This window comes from Protomyctophum parallelum (genome assembly GCF_964188405.1).
Source record: "Protomyctophum parallelum genome assembly, chromosome: 21".
Lineage (NCBI taxonomy): Eukaryota > Metazoa > Chordata > Actinopteri > Myctophiformes > Myctophidae > Protomyctophum > Protomyctophum parallelum.
This window is the reverse complement of record NC_139713.1, coordinates 27,766,616-27,790,646: the sequence shown is the minus strand read 5'-3', so window position 1 is coordinate 27,790,646 and position 24,031 is coordinate 27,766,616. Positions and strand designations below refer to the sequence as shown.

The 24,031-nt window shown below is 46.7% G+C and overlaps 1 protein-coding gene across 1 annotated transcript in view; it reads right to left on the bottom strand.

Annotated features, from left to right (window-relative positions):
- Positions 1 to 24,031, bottom strand: part of wdr7 (WD repeat domain 7) — a 132,135-nt gene that overhangs the window by 71,697 nt on the left and 36,407 nt on the right. Inside the window, exons 18-21 of the mRNA XM_083793512.1 lie at positions 17,692 to 17,888; positions 12,376 to 12,467; positions 4,192 to 4,310; positions 3,965 to 4,088 (exon numbers count right to left, since the gene is read on the bottom strand). Coding sequence (XP_083649638.1) covers positions 3,965 to 4,088; positions 4,192 to 4,310; positions 12,376 to 12,467; positions 17,692 to 17,888 — 532 coding nt within the window. The remainder of the gene's footprint in view (positions 1 to 3,964; positions 4,089 to 4,191; positions 4,311 to 12,375; positions 12,468 to 17,691; positions 17,889 to 24,031) is intronic.

Here is a 24,031-nt window from a genome sequence, read left to right as displayed (position 1 = left end):
CTGTACAATAAAAACAATAAATACTAAAGGGCAAAGACGGAGGTCTGGAGGAGATAAACTGGAGAAGAGAAGAGAAGAGAAGAGAAGAGAAGAGAAGAGAAGAGAAGAGAAGAGAAGAGAAGAGAAGAGAGATAAAGAAGGGGGAGTGTGAGAGGAAGAGGAGTTGAGGATGAAGACGAGGAGAAAAGAGAACAGAGGAGCCAACTTCAACACCACTATGAAGACAAAGGAGGACAGGATGGGGCGATCGAGGCAGAACATGAAAAATAGAGGAGAGAGAGGAAATGCCAACTTCTGTTCACTGGCTGGGATCAAAGGGGCAACAGCTGCTGTAGTGGATCTCGCACGCACGCACGCACGCACGCACACACACACACACACACACACACACACACACACACACACACACACACACACACACACACACACACACACACACACACACACACACACACACACACACACACACACACACACACACACACACACACACACACACACACACACACACACACACACACACACACACACACACACACACACACACACTTAACATTTAGAGTTAGGGGTTTATTGTGAACTAAACTGAACTTCATGGGGATTATAGCTGATGAACCATGTGCACTCTCACTGTGTGTGTGTGTGTGTGTGTGTGTGTGTGCGCGCGCGCGTGCACACGCGTGCCCATGTGAGAACAAAGGCCTTTGGAGACTTGTTTAATCAGGTGAGTGTATAAGTGTGTGTGAGAGACTGTGTTAATGAAGTGAGTGAGTGTATGGAGGCTGTGAACCAGGATAAGACCACCACATCCAACATCCAGACCTCCCCATGACATGCCTTTCTCTCTGCCCAGCCAAGCATGCCTTCGCCTGGGGCACAGCCTCTGTCTCCATCCCCTAAGGCTCCCGGAGGGTTTTTTTCCTCCTCCTTTTAGAAAATCTCTCCTGCACGGTGTCAAATGTTCACTGTCAAAGAGTTGACAGAACAAAAAAACAGCATAGAACATGGTTGTTTCCTATTCACACCTCGTCCAGCTGTAATTACCGGTGTGAAGAAATGGTAATGGTTCCCATTTCTTTTTTTAATGCATCTAAAATGAAGAGATTAACAGACAAGGACAATATTAAGAACCATTAACTCACCCGCCACCATCGCTGCCATCTAGTGGCTGAATTTATATTCGAGAACTAACACAATTCATGTCAACGGAGAAACATTTTATTTTGGAAGCCGTTCACTCGGAAACGGAAGACAGGAAGTGTAAAATTGTCTATGTAACGTGTCCCTCGAATGTTATTTAATTCACCCAAAACATACAATTTCGGCGATCATAAACGCTTTAGTTATGAGCCGCAAATCAAGCTTGTTTTGATCAAAGACGAAGCCTGTAAAAATAATCTGAGTTAAACTAGATAAAGTGCCCCTCGGGGCACAGGTCTCCACCAGGGCAGGTCAGGTTGTGGCCTCCTGGTGGAGCTATAATAGGCCAATGTGAAGAGGGCGCCATTTCTTCTTACGCCTTGGATGGCAATTAGATGATTTGAGGCATTTTGTTCCAAAAATGTGTTTTTCAAAAATCCACCTGTTGGTGGCGCTATAACAGGCCAATGTGAAAAGGGTGGGATATATTCCTCAGCCTAGTAGGAAAGTCCGTGAAAGATTTCACGTAAATTGCAAGCTGCGTTCATGATTTGAGACTTTTTGTTCAAAAATGTGAAAGCCAATGTTAGCCAATTAGGATGGAATATGAAATATCGGACAGATCCATCTTGAACACATGACTATAGAGATACTGTGTAACGATTTGCGGGATTGTTGGACAGAATCTGGAGGAGTAATATCCAGAAATGTGTTTTACAAAAGTCGGCCTCATGGTGGCGCTATAACAGGCCGTTCTGGAAAATGTGGGTTCATTGTTGGCATATAGGGAGTGTGTGCAAAATTTGGCATCGACCGGGTTAACGGTGCCAGAGATTAGCTATACACAGACTGACAGACGGACACACTCACGGACGGAGTGCAAAACATACTCTCTCCCCATGCCTTCGGCCTGGTGGAGACAATGCATTCTAAAACAATCTGTTCCCATAGGCCTCATAAGCCAGCTGACTTTTTACTTCTGTCACACGGCAACCGGAGTGATAGAGATGCGTGCAGCACCGCATAAAAATACATCAAAAGACGATCGCGGCAACAAGTGCCAAAGGGCAGAAGACATCAAGAGACGTTCTAGGCGGCGAATAAGTTATGGTTAACTGTTGTTAACCTCCTTTAAAACAGCAGAGGGAGATCTCTGAGAAACCCAAGAATGGGAGATAGAGAGGAGAGAATCTCTGTGTACACGTCTTAGTGTGTGTGTGTGCGTGCGTGCGTGCATGTGTACATAATGTGCGCTAGTTATGATGATTGAAGTGTGTTCTTGCCTACAAGTCACAAAATCGTCTATAATTGTGTGTGAATGCAATGCATGCATCCATATTTGAGTACACACACACACACACACACACACACACACACACACACACACACACACACACACACACACACACACACAAAGAGCAGATCAGCTTATATGACCCCTGTGACCTCTCTGCTACACTTCTCGATCTCCAATCATTCCTCTCCTGCTCTACTTGTCCTTCATCCCCATCTCTCTCCTCTCCTCTCCTCTCCTCTCCTCTCCTCTCCTCTCCTCTCCTCTCCTCTCCTCTCCTCTCCTCTCCTCTCCTCTCCTCTCCTCTCCTCTCCTCTCCTCTCCTCTCCGTCTCTCCTCAATGTATCCCCGTCGAGGGCTGTCACCATCAGGACATTTTTGTTGATAATTAATAGTCCTACAAAATAACTGCAAATAATTATGTAATTGTGCTTCCAAAATTACATTTCTGATTGCCTTTTAGGCTTTGTAAAGAAAAACTGCAGGGGGGAAGAAATGACTGACAATGACCAATGATCCAAATACCGTTAATGATCATTTCTATACATAAATTCATTTTTCACAAAATGGGCGATCTACAGGCGATCCGCAATGTATCTCTCTTTTCCCGGTCCTCCTCCTCTCCTCCAACTTTCTCTGCTCATCCCTCCATCCTCTCCTCCCGTGCGGTCCCCCAACACACACATACACACACACACACACACACACACACACACACACACACACACACACCCTTGCAGTGGCCAGCTAACACGCACACTCACGGTGCTGCCGTGCCGTGGTAACACAACACTGACCAGTGGTGCCCGTTGCCATGACAACGTCTCCCCAGAGGAAGCCTGTTAGGCTCGTTCTGAACCACTGACAGGGAGAAGAGTCCTTCCTCCTGGAGCCGCGCACGTGAGCGTACACGTGAACGCAATCACGCCCACATTCCTATTATACTATACTTGCTATAGAGACACCAATATTTTAGGATGTTTTGGGGAATCAATGCCATTTTAACTATATCCCATAATCAGAAAATAAGCGATGCACAAGGTCAGAATGTGCCGCAGCGTGACACCTCGTAACGCCATGCAACAGAGTATTATATCGTTGCTGTCGGGCAAAAACCTCATATCTCCATATTCTAACTTTGTAGTTTTAATTTTTTTCGTTGTTGTAAATTAACACCTTACACTACAGCACTGGTTTGGCTATTTTCATTACTTCTTAATTATTGCTTTTTTTTATTCATGGTATTTTTTTATTAATAGATTTGTTTGTTTGTTTTAAAATGTATGAAATGATTTTTTTATGTATGAAAAGAAAATGGACTTTTACCCACAAATGGGTCCCGACCCACTGTTTGGGACAAAGAGGTTTACAAGGCTACATAGAAATGCTATAAATATTAAAGGATATATTAGGGTTAGTTTTTACACTCTTAAATGAACACATTTAGAACACATGTATGACATACGATGTGATATTAACTATGTTAATATGTGCACGCCACACACAAATACAGTAGAGGGATGCACTTACGTGAGCTGACAGTGTCCACATACTGAGGCAGGTATGGAGCCCACAGGTCAATGGTATCCTTACGCCCCGATTGGCCAATCCTCCTCAGCTCAGCCAATAAGAGGGCTTGGGCTGCCTCTCGCACCTAAAACCAGGAAGAGGAAAACAGCAGCCAAGCTAATAAATATAGGACACCTACACGAATAAACAGGACTTGGCACATAGCTTTTACTGTGCGTGAGAGTTACCTCCAGACAGCGGTCTTGCCATCTCCTGGCTAACATCTCCAACAGGGGAGGTCTGAACTTGTCCAGACCCAGAAGGTCTGGCAGCATCACACAGTGCATGGCAGCCAGCTGACTCCAACCTACACACACACATTAAAACCGAGACACACGCCAACAAAAAACAGTCAGGATAAGAAGCAAGGCAGAGCAAAGAACACAACCTTTATCCGTCTCTTCCTCACACACACCAAAACAATGCAACCGCCATATGAAAACACCACAATATACTTTTCACCCACCCCTCTTTGTGTGTCCAAAATGAGATAGGATCCAAAAGGAAGCACACACATTCAAGACATTCTACAGGTGCTGGACAGAAATATACGTACAATACATGTGTCCAAAATACCAAACAAATTAAATGAAATTAACTTTTCATGTTGTTATTTTTGGTCTTTCAAAGATCAGGTTTTGAGTTTGTATACTGTACGTTTGGATGAATGGAATTTACATTACATCGGACTGGTGTTCTTAAAAATAGAACAGTTTTTGTAGAGATATAGGGGTTTCCATATAGCATTAGCACCCCCCCCCCCCCCCCCCCACACACACACACACACACACACACGCACAAACACACGCGCGCGCACAAACACATGTATACACCTATTTCAATAAAGTATTAAAAAATACATTAATGACAACACATACTGAGGGATGGAAGGATACGTATCAAACGCGCCAGCCTCCGGGCGAAGGCATTTCACTTTCTGTGCAAAATGACTATTGCCAGAATTTGGAAATGGCCTAATGGAAACGGTACATAATAGGCTAGCGAACAGAAAAAAGCAATACCTTGACATTGTGAGTTTTAGTCTTTCATTTTTGTCAACAAGAATGTCTTTTTTTTTTCATGAACACGGCATTAGCCACTGGAAACATAATGGTGTTGTTACCAGCACGCTAGATGTTTAGCTTGTTGTGGCATGCTGCAATGTTTGAACGGAGGACGCAAACTACGAAAAACAACCTACATACCATCTAAACAACTGGAATAACAACAGGTAAACAGAACAGACATGACCATACAGAAACATCCTGTACTGTGGAAATACTAGAAACTCAACATATCAAGGTGCCACTTCAACTTCCAGACCCAGTTGGATTTCTGTGAGCCACAGATGTTTACAAATATCAGACATACATATATATTTAAGTATACCGTATACTGTGTAAATATATATTTCCCCCCACAAAAAAAAAAAAACATTTTGATAGTAGAAAATGGGTCAATGTATACACTATACAGTGATACTCAACATGAACAAAATGTTGTATATTCACATATATCAGCACAATATATGAGCTTGATTAGCCATCATTGATACTGCAAAGTTCAATTCACACACCACCACAAGATGGCATCGCTTGCCGACAAGAGATATCTTAGGCAAGCGAAACCTTTATGCAATGGCATAATGAATTGACATAAGACCAACGGATGTGCTTAATGACTACATGAGCAACAAAGAAATTCTATTAAAAATTCTTTGCTAGTCGTGACTAATGTAAACTTACCTCTGTCATTAATGTACAGGGGGATGGGGGGGCAGGGTCTTTACTGTTTATTTACAAACACACACCATAGAGAAGATTCTTTTAAACATGTGGTCAGTGTCTCTTTGGAGGCTACCCTTAGTAGGCTAAATTTTCAGGGTACAATAAATGCTCCTTTAAGACCAATGTAGGCTACTCCTTTAAGACCAATTTATACTTGGTCGTGTGATGGCACCCCAAACCAAAAACAGCCCATCTACAAGCTCAGAATGTGACATGGCAGAACATAAACTCAGGCTTTAAGGCATTCTGTACGGACACTGACAACATGTTGAGAACAAGACGTGTTTTAAAGGCATGGTTGTTTCTTTTTTCTTTTCACAGATGACATTTTCACATCTAGAGGACATTGTGAAGAAGCAGTCTAGAACCTAGCTGGTAGTGTTCTAGAACAACACGTCTTGAGGACATTGTGAAGAAGCAGTCTAGAACCTAGCTGGTAGTGTTCTAGAACAACACGTCTAGAGGACATTGTGAAGAAGCAGTCTAGAACCTAGCTGGTAGGGTTCTAGAACAACACGTCTTGAGGACATTGTGAAGGAGCAGTCTAGAACCTAGCTGGTAGGGTTCTAGAACAACACGTCTAGAGGACATTGTGAAGGAGCAGTCTAGAACCTAGCTGGTAGGGTTCTAGAACAACACATCTAGAGGACATTGTGAAGGAGCAGTCTAGAACCTAGCTGGTAGGGTTCTAGAACAACACGTCTTGAGGACATTGTGAAGGAGCAGTCTAGAACCTAGCTGGTAGGGTTCTAGAACAACACGTCTTGAGGACATTGTGAAGGAGCAGTCTAGAACCTAGCTGGTAGGGTTTTAGAACACGTCTTGAGGACATTGTGAAGGAGCAGTCTAGAACCTAGCTGGTAGGGTTCTAGAACAACACGTCTTGAGGACATTGTGAAGGGTTAAACCTGGTAGGGTTCTAGAACAACAAAGCCAGAACGCCTACCATGGAATTAAGCTCTGTGAGCATGCTTGCTTTGTTTTTCTTGCATGTAAAGAAACATATTGTTGACATTTTATTCAGTTAATTATGTGTATAATGTATTATTTTTTAAATAAATTTCAATAACAAATATATAGTTTTTTAAAGGAATTGCTGGTTGTAAAAGGCACTTTATTTTCCTACAACCACAAAAAAGAGGAAAATGAGGATAGTTGTTCTCTGATGGAGAAAAGAGAAAAAAAGAAAAACAAACAGCAAATACAAAAAGCAAAAGAAGAATTTACCAAAGGAAGAATGTCCAAGTTGGTGTTTAAAAAAGACAGAAAGATAAATCATTTTGCCAAGAGGGAATGGGGTGTCAAACAGAAATGCTGCTTCTACACAAATACACAATGTGTTAAATGGTGCTTTTATGTCGAAAACGAGTGATTAGGTAAATTTAAAATATATATTTTACCCTCAGCAAGGCTCAATCCAGTTACTTTTTTATTTATTTATGTATTTATTTAACATCCAGTGAAAAGAGCAAGCATGCAAACCAGAGTTGGTAAAGACAAACCAGGATAGACAAACAGGCACAAAGACAGACAGAGAGACATACATACAGAACTATACTGGACAGCACAGAAGTCAAAACTGTGAACGAAAACTAAACAAAAACCAGGACCCCGGGGCTGGGGGTCAATTCTCTTTCAAAATGTCTTAAACGTTATTTTTCTTATTTTCACCTACAACGACATGCCCAAAATTAGGACACCAGGGTTAAAGTGGTTAAGAGCATTATGCAGAGCACAACAAAATATAACATAACGCAACACAACACAACAGAATGCAATGAAATAGAATCCTAACAATTGTAATGATTGTCTTGATTGATTGTCAGCATTTAGAGTATGTGGTTAAGACAACTCAAAAGGAGTTGAACCCAGCCCTAGAACTAAGGCAGACAGACTAGTTAGCGAACAGACAGACAGACAGACAGACAGACATCTGACAGAGTCTTGGTCAGCTACATGATGCAAATGTCATGTACCTGATTTAAGACCATTTTAGCTTGGTAGACTAGTCGGTACTACACTTTATTCACTTGGAGAGCACTCTAGCCATTAGACCAGAGCAGATGTCTAGGCATATGTTGTCGTGTTTACATATTGTACCTACTGTACACATATTCTTAGGCTGCTGTACAAGTAATTTGCTGCAATAGTTCACTTGCAGTATCAATGTAACTCATGCTGCCAGTCTGCCCAGCTCAGCAATGTCTTGGGCTATGACTTTATATAGTGTGCGGGTGCATTCATTTCACATATTATGTGAACACTGCATTGTCCTGTACAGAGTCCGCCCATAACATTTTAGTCTAGTTTTTATTTCTTAATGATGTTGATGTTGAAATTGTCAGTACTTAGTCATGGTTCTATAGTCACAGGTTACAGTCAACAAACAATAGTTTTAGTCCCCGAAATTAACACTGCCTCTGAGGCCTTGGGCTGCCTCCGTCAGTTACGCAGTGTCATCCTGTGTGATCGTGGAGAGTCTCCCAGCCACAGAGAAAGAGACAGAGAAAGAGCAAGGTGGAAGTTTTAGAAGAGAAGAAAATATTTAATATTCCATCGTACAGCGATGCCACTTTCTGCAAGCTCACAATGCGAAGAGTTGTTGGGCTTGTAGATCGGCTGAATTTAGTGATACCGTCGCACAATTAAGAATAAAGAAAGATACAGAACGAGAGAGAGAGAGAGAGAGAAGAGTGTAAGACCCAAACAGAGACAGACAGACAGACAGACAGACACGTGTATGTGATTGGTTGACACGTGTATGTGATTGGTTGAGAGTCGTATGATCCCTAAAGCAGCGGCAGCCAGCCAGGCAGCCAATCAGTACCTTCGTTGACTGAGGGGAAACTATATGAAGCTTGGCCCAGGCCAGGGGACACAGGGACCCCCTGAGAGAGCCCCCCAGGGGGCCCTGATCCCCCCTGGGCAGTAGTAGAAGAAGAAGAAGTGGTGGCTGAGGCAGATGCAGCAGCTTGCAAAAAAAAAGAGTGGAAGAGAGGAGAGAAAGAGAAACAACAGTCAACAGAGGGGAGGAAGGAGTTAAAAGAATATGATGGAAGAGAGAGGGGGGGGTGAAATACACAATAAATTAATTCATAAATTAACGAGAGCAGTCGCAAACAGGGAACGCACGACGGAAAGCAGGAGCGCAAAGACATAATGTGAAGAATGGAGAAATTAAAGTAGAAAATGAAACATGAAGTTAATAATAAATAATAAATTCCATCGATAAAGAAGACAGAAAGAAAGAAAGAAAGAGAATGACATTAAAAGTAAGGACAGGCGGGCAGAAAGGCAAACTTGTTATTTCCCCAGCAAGTACTTTGAGGAGAGATGGATTAACGAGAGAGAGAGAGAGAGAGAGAGAGAGAGAGAGAGAGAGAGAGAGAGAGAGAGAGAGAGAGAGAGAGAGAGAGCGCATCCTGTTCAATGGAACATGACATTTAATTTAACAACCTACAGTAGTGAGACCCTGAAAACATTTAAAAAGCATTTAGATAATTATTTTCACAGAGATTCACAGTGTACTGTGACACTTGAAAATATGACAAATTAAATTACACAACATATGCAGTATTATCTTAGTATGTCACATTTACATAATACAAACATATTGTTATATGTTATATACAAAAGTACAATGAACTTATACACACAAATACTGTATATACATGAGATCATGAAGATCTCACATATATTATATCTTGATATTTTTGCACAATTTCTATTCATATACATTCATGAACTGAACCACCAAAACCACGATGAGAGCCAATATTTGAGTTATATTAGTAATAACAGTCAGAGGGAAACAAACAATGATGAGACGGCTGGCAAACATGGAGTCAAAGGAGGAGAGAGAGAGGAAAGAAATATAAGGAGAGGAAGCAATAGAAACGTATGAAGAGACAGAGAAAGAGATGCAGAAGTATGAAGATATTGTCACTGTTGGGCAGAAACCTCCATATTCTAACTTTGTGTTTTTTTCGTAAGTGATCACTGATCACCCTACTTGCTCATAGTTGTTGATCTTCTATCTGCTTTTTTTTGTTCGTTTTTTTTATTTGAATCCTGAAAAGTAACGGTTTTGGACACACAAGGTTTCCACCCGAAAGAGACGATAAAGAGGAATCGATATAAAATCTGAATATGAGAGAGAGAGAGAGAGAGAGTAAGAGAGGAATGTGAAAACAAACTTATGAATAAATATAATACTCATGAGGAGAAAGTTGAGCTACTTTATCCATCAGGTTGTGATAAACCGGGAGGCAATTTATTTTAACACAAATCTTCACTTTTTAGTTGAGGGTCCGCAGCATTTGGGGGTCCTCGACATGAAAAGGTTTTAGAACCACTGACTTAAATCAACTAGAGAACGGGACTTGAGTTACAACTGGTGACAATTTGTGCAAATCTTTGCATATGTATACAGTATATATACGGTGCATAATGTTGGGGGTCCTTGACGTGAAAAACTTTGAGCACCGCTGATATAGCAAGGATTTAGAAGACAATTGTAGAAGAATCGGGTCCTCAGGTCTTAATGGGTTAATAGAAGTGGTACAGGGAGGGGGGGTCTAGGTCTGGCTTGTGACGGGGGGGGGGGGGGTTCAGTGAGGGGGGCTCCAAGAGGAGGGGGATTTGGGGGTGTTCAGGGGGGGTTAAGCGAGGCGTTTCAGAGGTCAGTGCAGAGCATTTCCCTCTGAAAAGGTGGTGAATAGGCGTGTGGCATGAATGAGGACACCAGCAAACACACGCCTGTCACACTCCGCCTACATTATGGAGGCACAATAGCCCCCCTCCCACACACACACACACACACACACACACACACACACGTGTTTACGCATGTGCATTTGTGAGAGTTAATGAAAACTGCGTGAATGTGTGATCGAGTGAGTGTGTGCGTGTGATGGGGACTTTGTGTGGGTCTGTACATAAGCAGGTGTGTGTGTGTGTGTGTGTGTGTGTGCGTGTGTGTGTGTGCGCGCAAGTGTCCATATGCGTTTGTGTGATGTGTGATTTGTGTGTGTGTGTGTGTGTGTGTGTGAGTGTGTGTGTGTGTGTGAGAGAGAGTATCTCCTGAAACATTCAGCTGTATGGTGATTGTGTTGGTCAAAACCTTCATGTTATCTGGTCAGAGAAGGAGAGGTCCGTATTATCAGAGAATAAGAGACAGTTCATTCACGGACAAAAGAGGAGACGGAATAGGACTGTTCACGGAGCTGCTTTCCATCCAGTGGTGGACAAAGTGTATCTCTGCTGTCGGGAAGAAACCACTTAACTACAAAATGTTCATTTTTCAGGAAATGAAAAATATACATTTTTCAGGAAATGAAAGGAAACCAAAGCAATACGGCCTCATGAAAGTTGATGTATTAACTTTATAAATGATTCTCTCTCTCTCTCTCAATCAGCTTTCCAGAGGTCACAATTCATTATATTAATAAGCAATAACAAATACATTCATAAAAGAAAGATGCACAGTACTGTGCTGGCAACAGCATCACATGACCAAAAAGGAAAAGAACATATCACCCTTTAAATGACCCATGCAAAAACCTAAAATAAAGAAATAAAATAAAAAGACGCATCCTTCTGTTGGATCTCTGTCCCAGGGTCCTTCCTCTGACCTGTGGGCTAACAGCAAGCGCTTATCCATGCAATTCGCCCCCTCTCTTTCCCTTACGCTTAATGTATGCTCCGCCGTGCGGCCCGGCGAAAATAACTGATCTCCAAGCTCACGGCGTGTCGTGATGAGCTTGGGGCAGTGCTGATTTTGACAGCAATTGAGTTAGTCTTTTGAATACAATTTTGAAATGTTTTACTCTTAGTCTAGTTTATAGTTGACTAAATATCATACGATTTTAGTTGACAAATTCTACAGTTCATTTAGTTGACTAAAATGCATTTTTAGGGGCCATGATGCCGTTGCAATGGCTAATTTAGGTCTGTGACACCCACACGAACCCATTAGTTGTTTTTTTTCCTCTTTTCTTTAGATTTTTTGGGGGCTTTTCTGCCTTTATTGATAGCATCAAGTGAAGACTGACAGGAAAGAGGGAGATAGAAGGGGAGAGACATGCAGCAAAGGTCGTCATGAACGGGACTTGAAGGCCAAAAGCCTATATGTGGCTTGCGCCTGGACCACTTGGCCAGCGAGCGCCCCCCATTAGCTCTAGTCAGTTAGTTGTACTAGAACTCTTCTACACTAGTCCCTCCCTAACATTTTAGTCAACCTTTTATTTGTTGACGAAATTGTCAGTATATTTAGTCATAGTTTTAGCCATCATAGCTTCGTTTTTCATTTAGCTTTTATTTAGTTTTCGTCAATGAAAAAAGGTAGTCTCAAACATTTTTCACCATAGTTTTAGTCGACGAAATAAACACTGACCTGGACATTTCCACGCGCGCCACCGACAGAATACAAATGGGGCTTTAGCCTCCTCTTGTCCCCATCGCCCCCCATCCCCTCCCCTCCCCTCCCGCCGCCCCCTCTCCTCCTCCTCGCCTGGTCCCCTCCCTCCTCCCTGCTGGAGGCCCCCGGGGCGTTGAACCGAGCGGCGCGCCTCCTTTTGTAGTTACCTTGTTTGATCTGAGCCTGTGCGGCCGGGTTGGGCTGGGCCGGGGAGGACGACATCCTGCGAGGGGTCTCTGGTGTGCCTGGTCTGGGAGGTCTGGGGGGGAGAACATGAAATATTTAAGCAGGAGAGGAGAGGAGAGGAGAGGAGAGGAGAGGAGAGGAGAGGAGAGGAGAGGAGAGGAGAGGAGAGGAGAGGAGAGGAGAGGAGAGGAGAGGAGAGGAGAGGAGAGGAGAGGAGAGGAGAGGAAGTCTCAAGTGAGAGTAAATAGAGCCAAATTAGGACCCAGAATGCTGGACACCCAAATTACACGTTCAGTCATTCATGCCTGTGGTAACAGGTGCAAACACACACACACACACACACACACACACACACACACACACACACACACACACACTTAGACGAGTACAGCGTGACAGTGTGTGCAATAAAACAAGTGGCTGTACAGCTGTGAGCTTCATGGTGTTTTCTACATTGACTATTTTATGCAACAAAAGTACAGTACACGCAAACCCTCAAGCCATTAAAGAAATTAAGACACAAAGAATATATACATGTAAATACACTATACTTGTCCTTGTTCACATGTCAGAGTGGCTGGTTGAACAGCTAGTGTAACTGTTTTAGAAGTCAAATGTTAAAAATAATTTCATTAATTTGTCTGAATTAAAGCAAAAATAAAACCTCACGACGGAAAGGTTGAAGAAACTGCTACCAAGGTTATGTATTCTATCAGCTATTGGCTTCAGTTGCACACTTTGCACAGTTTTCACCTCCTCAGTCTCAGCCAGTGAGAAGTTTGAGAACCAATTAACAGGAAGGAACACGTTTCCTTAAAAAGGACCAATAGTTTGTGTCCACCTTTCTCACCAAGGGAGAGAAGAGGAGATAATATCTCTCTATTAGCTAGAGGAAAGGACACATTTGGATCGAGGAGGATAATTCATTCCAAGGAGCTCTAAAATGTTCCTTTGTCCAGGACCCAACAGAGACAATCGTTGCCGTCGGGCAGAGACATCTCCATACGTTTTCATAAATTAATGCCCTACTTCATTATACTAGTGTCACACAAACGTAGCACAAATAGCTTATCTACAAGATTGTAGATCGGCTGCAATTTTTTAAATAAAAACTTCTGAAAAGTAACCGTTTTGGACATACAAGGTTTCCACCTGACAGCAACCAGATTCAATGTTGCTGAAACCCAGGCTCATCCAAGCCTGCCCCAGTAGATTTGTCACAGGGAGGGACCATTTTAAGGTTTTTCAGTGTTTAAGCCAAGGAGAAGACTGCAAGAAGGAGTTTATTCACGTGGTAAATGTATGGATTAAATGGGAAGTCATTACACTGTAAGTCTTGTTTTGTTACTGCCCTGAGATCGTTCACAGCCGGCCTTAACCGTTAGCCAGAGAGGTTATAATACGTGAACATTTGGCAAAAATAGGTCAACATTTCGCAAAAGCTATCGGTTAATATTCGGCAAAAAACTGGCATATTTTAGCAAAAACAGGTGAACAGTATTCCGAAACAAATAGGCAAGCATTTGTTTATTTAACGTACAGCACAACAGATTAATAGGGTCAAGACACCGGGAAAGCATTGCGGTGTCATTTTAGATTGTTGTGTTGGCTATTCCAAAATAGCAGATATACAAGCTTACAGTGAGCTTGTACAGTACATCTGCCATTTTCTTTCTTCTTTTTTTAACAAATATATCAATTTGGAGGTCCTTGGCACGAAAGAGTTTGACAACTACTGATTTAAGCGTAGAATTGGCCCAGGTTCAAGGAGTATCTACACTGTGTCTAGAATGGTCCATTGGCCCACACTTCAACAGGAGGAACAAAGGATCGGGGGGAAAAAACTCAATTACCTGGTGATGGACATTTTAGCATTTTAGTGTTTTAGTCCCTCTTGGGTGCATCTACATTTCAGTCTTCGTAAAAGGCACATAAATGAAATCCTTTGTAGTTAGTAAATTTTCCATTCCAGAGGATTTAACAAGTTTTTTTATTTGTGCCAAAATCCACATAAAAAAACATGTTCAAGCAATTACGTTTTAGTGTTGAAGATGCACTGCACACACAGTAATGAGCCGTAGGTTTCATACAAGTTGTGCCTTTTGTGTGAGGATGAGGCATAAATATACTAACCCAACTTCTAAGAACTTCAGTTTTCAGAAGCAAATCACTCAATAGGCTGTAGTTCAAAAACTGTTTGATCCATAGGCGCCGATCCCGTGGGTGCTCAGGGGCTCGAGCACCCACGGGAGACAGCGAGCACCCACTGGGAATGCTCCGGTCAGTCGGGCGGTTAAAATGCTTTGTAACGTGGTACCCGGTCTTATACCGCACATAATTCTGAAGGGATTTATCCCGTTATTCAAACTCTCTCTCAAGTATGATTATTAATTCCTAGTGCCAGTTGTTATCACCCGCCGGGCCGCCAATAATCCAACTGTGCAACTTCAAAATATAGCCTACATTTACTTTTCGTTTCCTCTGCATTTCTCTTTCACTCTCCGTCTCTCTCCGTCTCTCAAAGCCATAGAGATAGAGGGAGGGAGAGATAAATCATGAATCATAAATTCACGTACATCATTTTGTACTAGATCTCAACCACCGTGCTTCCTTCTGCACCGAATTTACATTATTCTTTGTTATAGTCGTGGAGATGGAGATGAGCTCAAGACATGGCTGCCCCTGCAGCCATGTCTTAGATGGCGTCTATACAAGAATGCTACAAATGGCACTTGGGTCGACCACATCAGAGACCAGCGGGGGCGTATAACGTGGGTCACGGCCAAGGTCAGAGAGTGAAGTATGAGGCTGACTGGACACTGGAACTGATACAGAGCCCCACTGATACTGTGGGAGTCAACCCAAGGCCCAGCTTAGGAGGGGAAGGGGGTGTAGCTCCAATGTGGACACACTGGGCCGTGACAGCGGAGCCAGCAACACTGCAGAGCTCCTGCCAGGACTCCTGATGCTGGATATTGAAGAAGTGGAGGGTGGCAATTTAAGGATTTCAGCTGGTTCTCAACCACCAGGCCACGACCCGCCCAAGATAATCATATTTGAACTGGGGGCCCGCACCCTGACAATGACTTGGAGTTGTCTCGTTTGCAAGGCGTTGTATGCTTGTAGATTGACTAATTTCACAATATTTGCCTCTTCCTTGGGTAATAATTGACAATTTGGCCAATGTTTGAATTTGTCTTGTAGAGGTATTAAAAGGGGAATACCACTCATTTTCAACATTTTCAATCAACTTGTGTGGAAATAATAATTAAAAAACAAAGTCCCAGAAGAAGGGGTTCTGTTTAGCCTATGAGGTCTAGAGCTTGGGGTCATGTGATCAGTGACATCACGTCGGTGTACTCTGTAAGCCAAAGAGTACACCGCCAAGTTCTAGACCTCCAGTTCTAGGCTAAATAGAAGGGAGGACAACTCTAAGTTTAAGGATATTAATGACCAATGTTGACAATGAGTGTTGACCCTTTAAAAAGGTGTTAAAAGTCCTTAAATTGTCATTTTATAAATGTGCAGACACCCTGCATACACACCCTGCACATTTGAGTGAGAAAACACTGTTGCACTTTAAGCAAATATTTGGGGACCACGGGAAATCATCTGGGGACCACCCTGGGCCCTGGGCCACAGGTTGAGAACCAATGGGCAAACCCCCGTATGGCAGCGTATATCGGCCGTGCTGCATACAGAAAGCATTTCTGCTGAGATGAAACACAAAAATGCTATTGTTAATTGATATGGCAGCGCTACTTTATTTGTCCGAGTCCAGTGAAAGGGCAGGGAGCTGTTCTACTGTCATAAATGTGAGATGGGGACATGAAAAACACAAAACGTCTTCAAATATTCAGCACAGGATCTGTGAGACAGATATATGAAGACGGAAGAGAAGTTTGCCCGTTATTCCCTTCTACACACAACTGTTCTCCCGCCCCCCCCCCCCTCTCTCTCTCTCTCTCTCATTCTCCTTTTACCTCTCTGTCTCTCGTCCAGTCGTCCTTGCCTCTCCCATTGTCTCTCTCTCACTCCTCTGTCAGTGTCCTCTCTCGCCTTCCCATTATCTTGCTCATCTCCCGTTTTCCATCCATCTCCGCTTCTCTCATTTTCCTGTCTCCTGTTCACCTTCTCTCTCAGCCACTCTCCTTCTCCATTTCTTTGTCTCTCCCTGCCACTCTTCCTCTCCATCAGCCCCCCCCCTCTCTCTCTCTCTCTCCCCCCACCCTCGTTTATCTTCTACCAGGGTCCATGCTCGGTGGTTCAACAGTTGATGAAATGGTCTTGGAGGTATTGAGGTACTAGTGAAGGCCAGTCATGGCCACTCATGTTAAATCATTCACAGCTCCCACACAGACCAAACAATCACGTTCACCTTTGTGTGTGTGTGTGTGTGTGTGTGTGTGTGTGTGTGTGTGTGTGTGTGTGTGTGTGTGTGTGCGTGCGTGCGTGCCTCGCTCTCTGTCCGTCTGTCCTCCGTCCATCTACTCGCTTCTGTCAGGGATGAAAACCCTCGGTCCACCTCGCCAAGGTGGACTGAGGGTTTTAACTTTAAGTAATAGTCTTTATTTTATTCTTTACTGCTGATACATTTAAAAATAAATAAAATGCTGATCTCCAGTGGGGTGCAGCTAGCAACACAAGAACCACTCCTGCCTCCTTAGCATTGGTGAGAGATGTCCTGCTTTTGTATACCTACAGACGCTAAAGGATCATTTGTCCATTCAGCGTTGTAGGTTCGTTTGGTTTTGTATGCGTTTCTGGATCTCTGAGGGAATGTTTTTGGTCCCGTTAACCCTGCTAGCGACTGAACTGGCACCCTTCCAATCACATGCTCACTTCAGCTCACAAGCACACAGCTTTAGGCAACCACTGATCCATGTGCATGTGTGCGTGCGTGTGTTTGTCCAGATCAGGGGGCAACAGTCACGTATGATGGTCACAGTCACCTGCTAACAGCTACAGGTGCCAGACGAGTCCTCATGGATTTACACCAACAGGAACAACACATACCCGCAGACTGGTTTCTAGAGGGTTTCAACAACTTGGATGCCCAAAAAGGAGGCAAAAAGGCTGACAAATACTGTGATGTCTCTGCTATAATTGGCAGCCGCCACATATGGAGGAGATGCTGTGGTACTTATAGAGTACTGAGTGACATGCTTATTGTATTATGAAGACATATGGCATGCTTTCGTGAATGTAACCATAATTAAACCTGTGTGTGCGTGGCGTGCATGTGCGTCCCTGTGTGTGCGTGGCGTGCATGTGCGTCCGCATGAGCGTTCCATTACCTGGCCGGTGCTTTCTTCATGTGTTCGCCAACAAAGGTGGCGTTGGTCATCCCCATCAGGGTGTTAGCCAATGAGATGACAGACAGCAGGTGCTGGGTGGTCACGGCCCGGGAGACGCCGTACGTGCCCTTACCCACGATGTCCGACAGGGTGAGCTTCATGCCTGTGGCCTGGGACAACTGGTGCAGCAAGGACTCCTGGGAAGGACACAGTGTATTGTTGCTGTCGGCAGTGTTGATTTTGTTGACTGAAAACTGAAAAATGTTCGCCGACTACCTTTTTTCCGTTGACGAAAACGGAGAAAAACGGGACTAAAATGTCTGGCAGGGAGATGAGATCGAGTGGAACTAAAAGACAAGTCATTTAATGCTTGGTTGCATGCTGAAAATAGCAGATCTACGTGCTTGTAGATCGGATATTTTCAGCAAGTGAAAAATCAGACATTACGCCATCAAGGCCCGCCAAAATACATTTTAGTCGATCAAATAAACTGTAGATTTAGTTGACTAAAACTAGACTCAAACTAAAACATTCCGGGTGACTAAAATGTAAAACTAAATCAAAAACCACACTGGCGTTCGGGCAGAAACTCTGGGTTACTTTAGTAACCTCAGTTTATCAAGCGAATCGAGCGAGAGAATCGCCTAAGGGTGGCGCCATTTCCATGGTGCCAACACAGAATAAATCCATATACTCACGAAACAATACTGATTGGGTCGTGCAGCTGTCTGTCACGACTGTGGCTGCAAGCTCCGCCCAGAGCCTATAAAGCAGCGCACAGCCGAAAGACGTCATTCCTATCAACCAGTCCTTTTTCTGTGCTCTTTCTAAGCAAGAAGGGTAGTAAGGGCGATTCTCTCGCTCGATTCGCTTGATAAACTGAGGTTACTAAAGTAACCCAGAGTTTATCTAAGCTCATCTCGCTCAAGAATCGCCTAAGGGTGTACATAAACCCCCCGTATCACTACCACCAGTTGAAAAGGAGGCCCGACCCGGGATCCCTCCCCCAGCAGTCCCCTGCCCGTGGGGAGAAGGAAAGGCAAGGAGGCTATCTGGACCACAGGCCCAGTAGACAAGAACCTATCCAAGGAGCTAGCCAGCGTAGACTGTCTAAGCACTCAGACGCGGGCTGATGGTACCCCATCTTATATGCCCTAGGATCTATCTCCTGAAGTGCGCGTGTGTGACCGTTGTTCCCAACTGTCCCATCACATAGCGGCAGCTCCCGGAACGGCGTGAGCAATTCCAAAAGATGCCACGTCCAAGTTGTAGTACGTGGCGAAAGTCGAAGGGGACGACCAACTCGCCGCCGTACACACATCCTGAAGTGAGGCTCCCTTTGCAAGGGCCCAGGATGCAGACATGCCCCTCGTAGAGTGAGCCCGCAAACCCTCCGGGGGTTGTGCTCCTCTTTCGGCATAAGTCAACTGTATGGCTTCCACAACCCATTGTGAAAGTCTCACCTCGGTTATGGGAGTCCCTCTTCTCTGAGGGTCCCATGCAACAAACAACTGACTGCCCTTCCTAAAGGCAGCAGTCCTGTTCACATACAGTTTCAGTGCCCTGACAGGACAGAGACTGTTCAGTCTCTCGTCCTCCGCCGATGCGAACGGGGGCGGGTGGAAAGCCGCCAAATCTACCGGAGCACATCCGGAAGGAAAATTCTTAGGCAGGAACGACAGGTTCGGCCTGAGCGAAAACCCTGTTATCGTTCCCACTGAACCTCATGCAGCTTGAGCTCACTGAGAGCGCATGCATGTCACTAGATCGCTTCGCTGTAGCCAAGGCGACCAGCAGGGCGGTCTTTAGTGAGAGAAATTTCAAACCCACTGTGTCCAGTGGTTCGAAGGGGGCTCTTGACAGAGCGTGTAGCACCAAGCTAAGGATCTAGATACCGGCCGAGCACGCCTGACACCCCTCATGAACTGACGAATCAATAAGTTCTCACTTATTGGTCTGTTGTCCATACCCACATGGTAGGCCGAACGGCCGCCAGGTTGAGTTTGACCGAGGAGTTCCCCAAGTTTCTATCCAACAATTCCTGCAGGAAGGTTAGGATAAGAACCACCGAGGCTTGAAAAGGAACCACCCGTTCCGGCCTCGCAGCACACCAGCGCACAAACACGTTTCAAGCCGTGTTGTACCGCTGTCTAGTTGAAGGGGCCCTGGCTCCCAAAATCGTCCCAATGACTCTAGGGGGCAAGCCCGTGGCTACTAGGGTCGACCCTTCACCGGCCATACCCAGAGATCTAGGTCCTGCGGGCGCGGGTGGAATATCTCGTGACCCGCCTGGGTAAGCAGATCCCTCCATAGAGGGAGCTGCCAGGGCCGGTCGTAGAGGAGGGGACAGATGTCCTGCCTCCAGGATCCTCGGGCTGGCGCCACTAGGAGCACGCTCGAGCCCTGAACCCTCACCCTGGCTAAGGTGAAGGGAATCAAGAATCCAGTGGAGGAAAAGCATAGAGTAGGCCCTGAGGCCACCGATGTGCCATCGCGTCCAGTCCCAATGGGAGCAGTCAGGGAGAAGAAGAGTGGACACTCCTCGTTCCCGCCTGCAGCGAACAGGTCTGCCACCGGTGTCCCAAACCTGTCCCAGATCTGTTCCACTACACCCGGGTGTAGGGACCAGTTGCTGTAGCGGAGGGGACCTCTGGACAACAGGTCTGCACCCGCGTTCAGAAGTCCCGGGACGTGGCAGGCTGTCAGTGACAGAAGACGTCTGTCGCACCAAGTCGAAAGCCTGTATGCCAACGTGTGCAGGCGTAGGGACCTCAGTCCACCCTGCCTGTTGATGTAGCACATCGTTGTCGTGTTGTCGGTACGGACGAGGACATGACAACCCCGTATGAGCGGCTCGAACGCTTGCAGCGCGAGGAAGACCGCTAGGAGTTCCAGATAATTGATGTGGGCGGACCTCAAGGTTCCATCCCATATCCCTCTGGCTGACCTGCCTTCGTGGGTGGCCCCCCACCCACTCAGGCTCGCGTCCGTAGTGACGACCTTCCTGGTCAACGGTAGACCAAGGGGGACTCCCTCCGTCAGGATCCGTCTGTCCGACCACCATCTCAGGGCGAGCGTGCATTCCCCGGGGATTGTCACTCGCCGCGAGAGGAATCTGGTGGGCACCCGTAGAGACCTCAAACAGCGCTGAAAGGGTCTCATGTGGAGTCTGCCCAACCGCACCGGAGAGATGGCCGATGCCATCAGTCCCGCCATACGTAGGCAGATCCTGAGTGGCAGTCTGTGTCCTCTCTGGAACAGGGCCACGCACTTCAGGAAGGCGTCGATCCTCTCCGGGCTCAACCGAGCCGTGAAGGAGACTGAATCCAGTGCTATGCCTATGAAGTTGATCGACTGGGCGGGCACCATAACACTCTTCTCGTGATTTATGGTGAACCCTAGGGAGGACATATGGGACACCACCCGAGTGGTGTTCCACAGTGCCTCCTGTGGCGAGCCCGCACTCAGAAGCCAGTCGTCGATGTAGCTTGCTACACATAGACCTCGTCGCCGCAGAGGGGCCAGAGCCGTCTCGGTGCACGGTTGACGAACACCCTGGGGCTCAGGGACATCCCAGAGGGGAGAACCGTGTACTCGTACACCTTCCCCTTGAAACCGAACCTCAGGAACTTCCTGTGAGGTGGGTAGATAGGGATGTGAAAGTAGGCGTCTTTCAGGTCTATAGATGTGAACCAGTCGTTCAGGCGTATAGAGCGCACAAGAGACTTGGCTGTCAGCATCTTGAAGCGGAAGGACTTGAGGTACCGATTGAGAGCTCGTAGGTCCATGATTGGACGTAGCCCCCCCCCCCTTCTTCTTGACCAGGAAGTAGCGTGAGTAAGACCCGCTGCGACTCTGGCTCAGGGGTACCTCTCTGACAGCCTTCTTCTCCAGCAGAGTTGATCTCCTGCTGGAGAACCTGACCCGCCTCACCGCGTGCATCGGAGTAGAGGACTTCTCCGAATGCAGGGGGTCTCATAGCGAACTGGAGCCTGTAACCTCTCGCTATGGTGCGGAGAACCCAAGGAGACGCTCCGCACAGTTCCCACTGTGTCAGGCGACGCGCAAGGGGGTTCTCCATCGCCAGGGGAGCGCGTCGTCGCGCAGGGCTGGCGCCCCCTGGTGGACCAGAGAAAATTTCGGCATGACCCGTCCTGCCAGTGGCGTTTAGGCCCGCCACAAGGCCAAGGTCCCGCCCCACTGTCGGAGAGCCCGGGGGCTACTCCTGGCAGTGGGTTCATGTCCCCCCGATGTTGTTGTCGTTGTTTTTGTTTTAATGGCGTGAAGGCCTTCATTACAGGAAATAAAACAGGTACAACATTGGAAACAACAACATGTCGATGATCGGCTGCACCCGTGGTGATGCTCCGCATCGTGAGCCCCCGCCTCTTCCTGGGCGGTCTGAGTGTGAGAAGAACACTCGAATCCAGGCTCGGGGGGGGGAGGGGAGACGTCTGGTCTCGTCTCCCCTGGGATGGGGACGGTGTCACTTGCTCTGTGGCTCCCCACGGCCTCTGCCCTGGCCTCGTCTGGGGCCATGGGGCGGGCGGCCGTGGCCACGCCCAGCCGGGCGTCTGTCACGGTTGGGGGTGTCGGCCGAGGCACCGGACGGTGCCAGCTGGCCTCCTGCCCTCTCCTGGTGGGGCTTGGAGCCAGAGCGGCCACCCCTACCACCGCTGGTGTGTTGGGGTTGGCGTGCGGAGGGAGCTCTTGGAGGAGCTCGCTGTCCGTCGTCCACCTTGAAAAGCAGCCTATCTAGAATGCTAAGCATGCTAGGGTGGCATCGGCCATCCAACGAGGTTGCTACTCCCGACCTCGAAAAGGTTAGCTAAACAGCTAAACAACCCTAGCTTCACAATGTACATACCTGTAATGTTGAGGGAAGCAGTCGGTAGTCGAGGGTCGCTGGGGAACCACGTCGAGTGAGACTCGTGCCTTTGGCCGCTGCGTGAAGTAGTAGCAGCGGTAGTTGTCGGTGAAGGCCTAGGACTGCATCCGACATCTCGTTGTCGCAACCACCCGGCTCGGGGGAGCCTCGTCGGTGGGCCGATGAGATCCCGCTGGAGGGAGAGCAGCACCCAGAGCCAGCCGGCGAGGCCTGGCTGATGTCTTGGGTCTGGCTCCACAGGCCTGTTTACCAGTGTGGTGAAGAGCGTGTGGAGCTTGTTGTTGGCGGTCCGAGCCGCCTTCCTGGCAGGGGAGGAGCCCAGGGAGGACTCGTCATGGTGTCTCTGAGACGCGTCAAGGTTGAGGGGTCTGGAGAGAGAGGACGAGGTGGTGGGCCTAGGCCTCGAGGTTTGGGGCTGGTCGGGACAGCCGGGCTCGGAGGTGTCGACCAGGGACCTGTCTTGGTGACTCTTGACGCGTGAGATGCGTCAGCTTTTCTCCCCGTCTGCGAAGCAGAAGCAGCAGGGGTAGAGACCAGAGGTCTCGAGAGCCTGGCGAGCATGCTCTAGGCCCAGGCAAACCATGCAGCGAGAGTGACTGTCCTCAGGGGACAGCAGGTTGCTGCATTTGCATGAGAAAATTCCCGGTGGCGTTCCTCCTCGGGAACCCGGGAGGGCTGTTGTCACCCCTGCTGAAGGTCCTCCTGGGTCTGGTTGTGCTGTGTAGCGTCACCGCCAGTAGCCATGTTGCCTAGTGTAGTTTTCCAACTGTACACTGAGGTGTAATAAGGCTAGAAAACTAACCAGGGTCTTCCGACACAGGGAAGAGTCTTGTAGGTCAAGCACAGTTGTAGCTTAAAGAAGGAACCAGCAGTTCAAGACATTGTAGAAGCACTTCTCCTTTAAGTTATAATATAAAATTATAAAAGAAGAAGGTGGTGGAGTAGAAGAGTAGGACTCGTGGTGCTCCACTGAAAATCAGCTGTCTAAACAGAGAGGACCACGTTGTGAAACTGTGGTGGCCAGAGAGGCTGTTTAGTTGCGTGAAAGAAAGGCGCCGGACTACGGGAAGGCCGCAAAGCCTGGGGCTCGCGTAGCGCGGCCGTCGGGCTGGTGCTGTTTAGGTCTGACGACACAGAGCGATGCGGCGGTTCGTTGGGTAGTGCGGGTTGCGTAGAGCAGGCCCGTGGCCTTCGATAGCAAAAACAACCGTGCCAAAAGGAAGCTAGAGAAGCTGTAGTCAACGCCTGACGGCTGGAAACTAGCTAGTGTCTAGCGGAGCTAAAAGGCTATAGCTGCGTTAGCGGGAGCTAGCTAACCTAGGAAGGCTAGCGAAGCTGCGGCTGGATAGCAAGCTAGCGTCGTAACCCGGCTACGGTGGTTGCTTGTTGTTGGTGACGCTAAAATCAACGCCTAGCGGCAGAGGATTAGCTAGAAACACCGGTAGCAAGCGA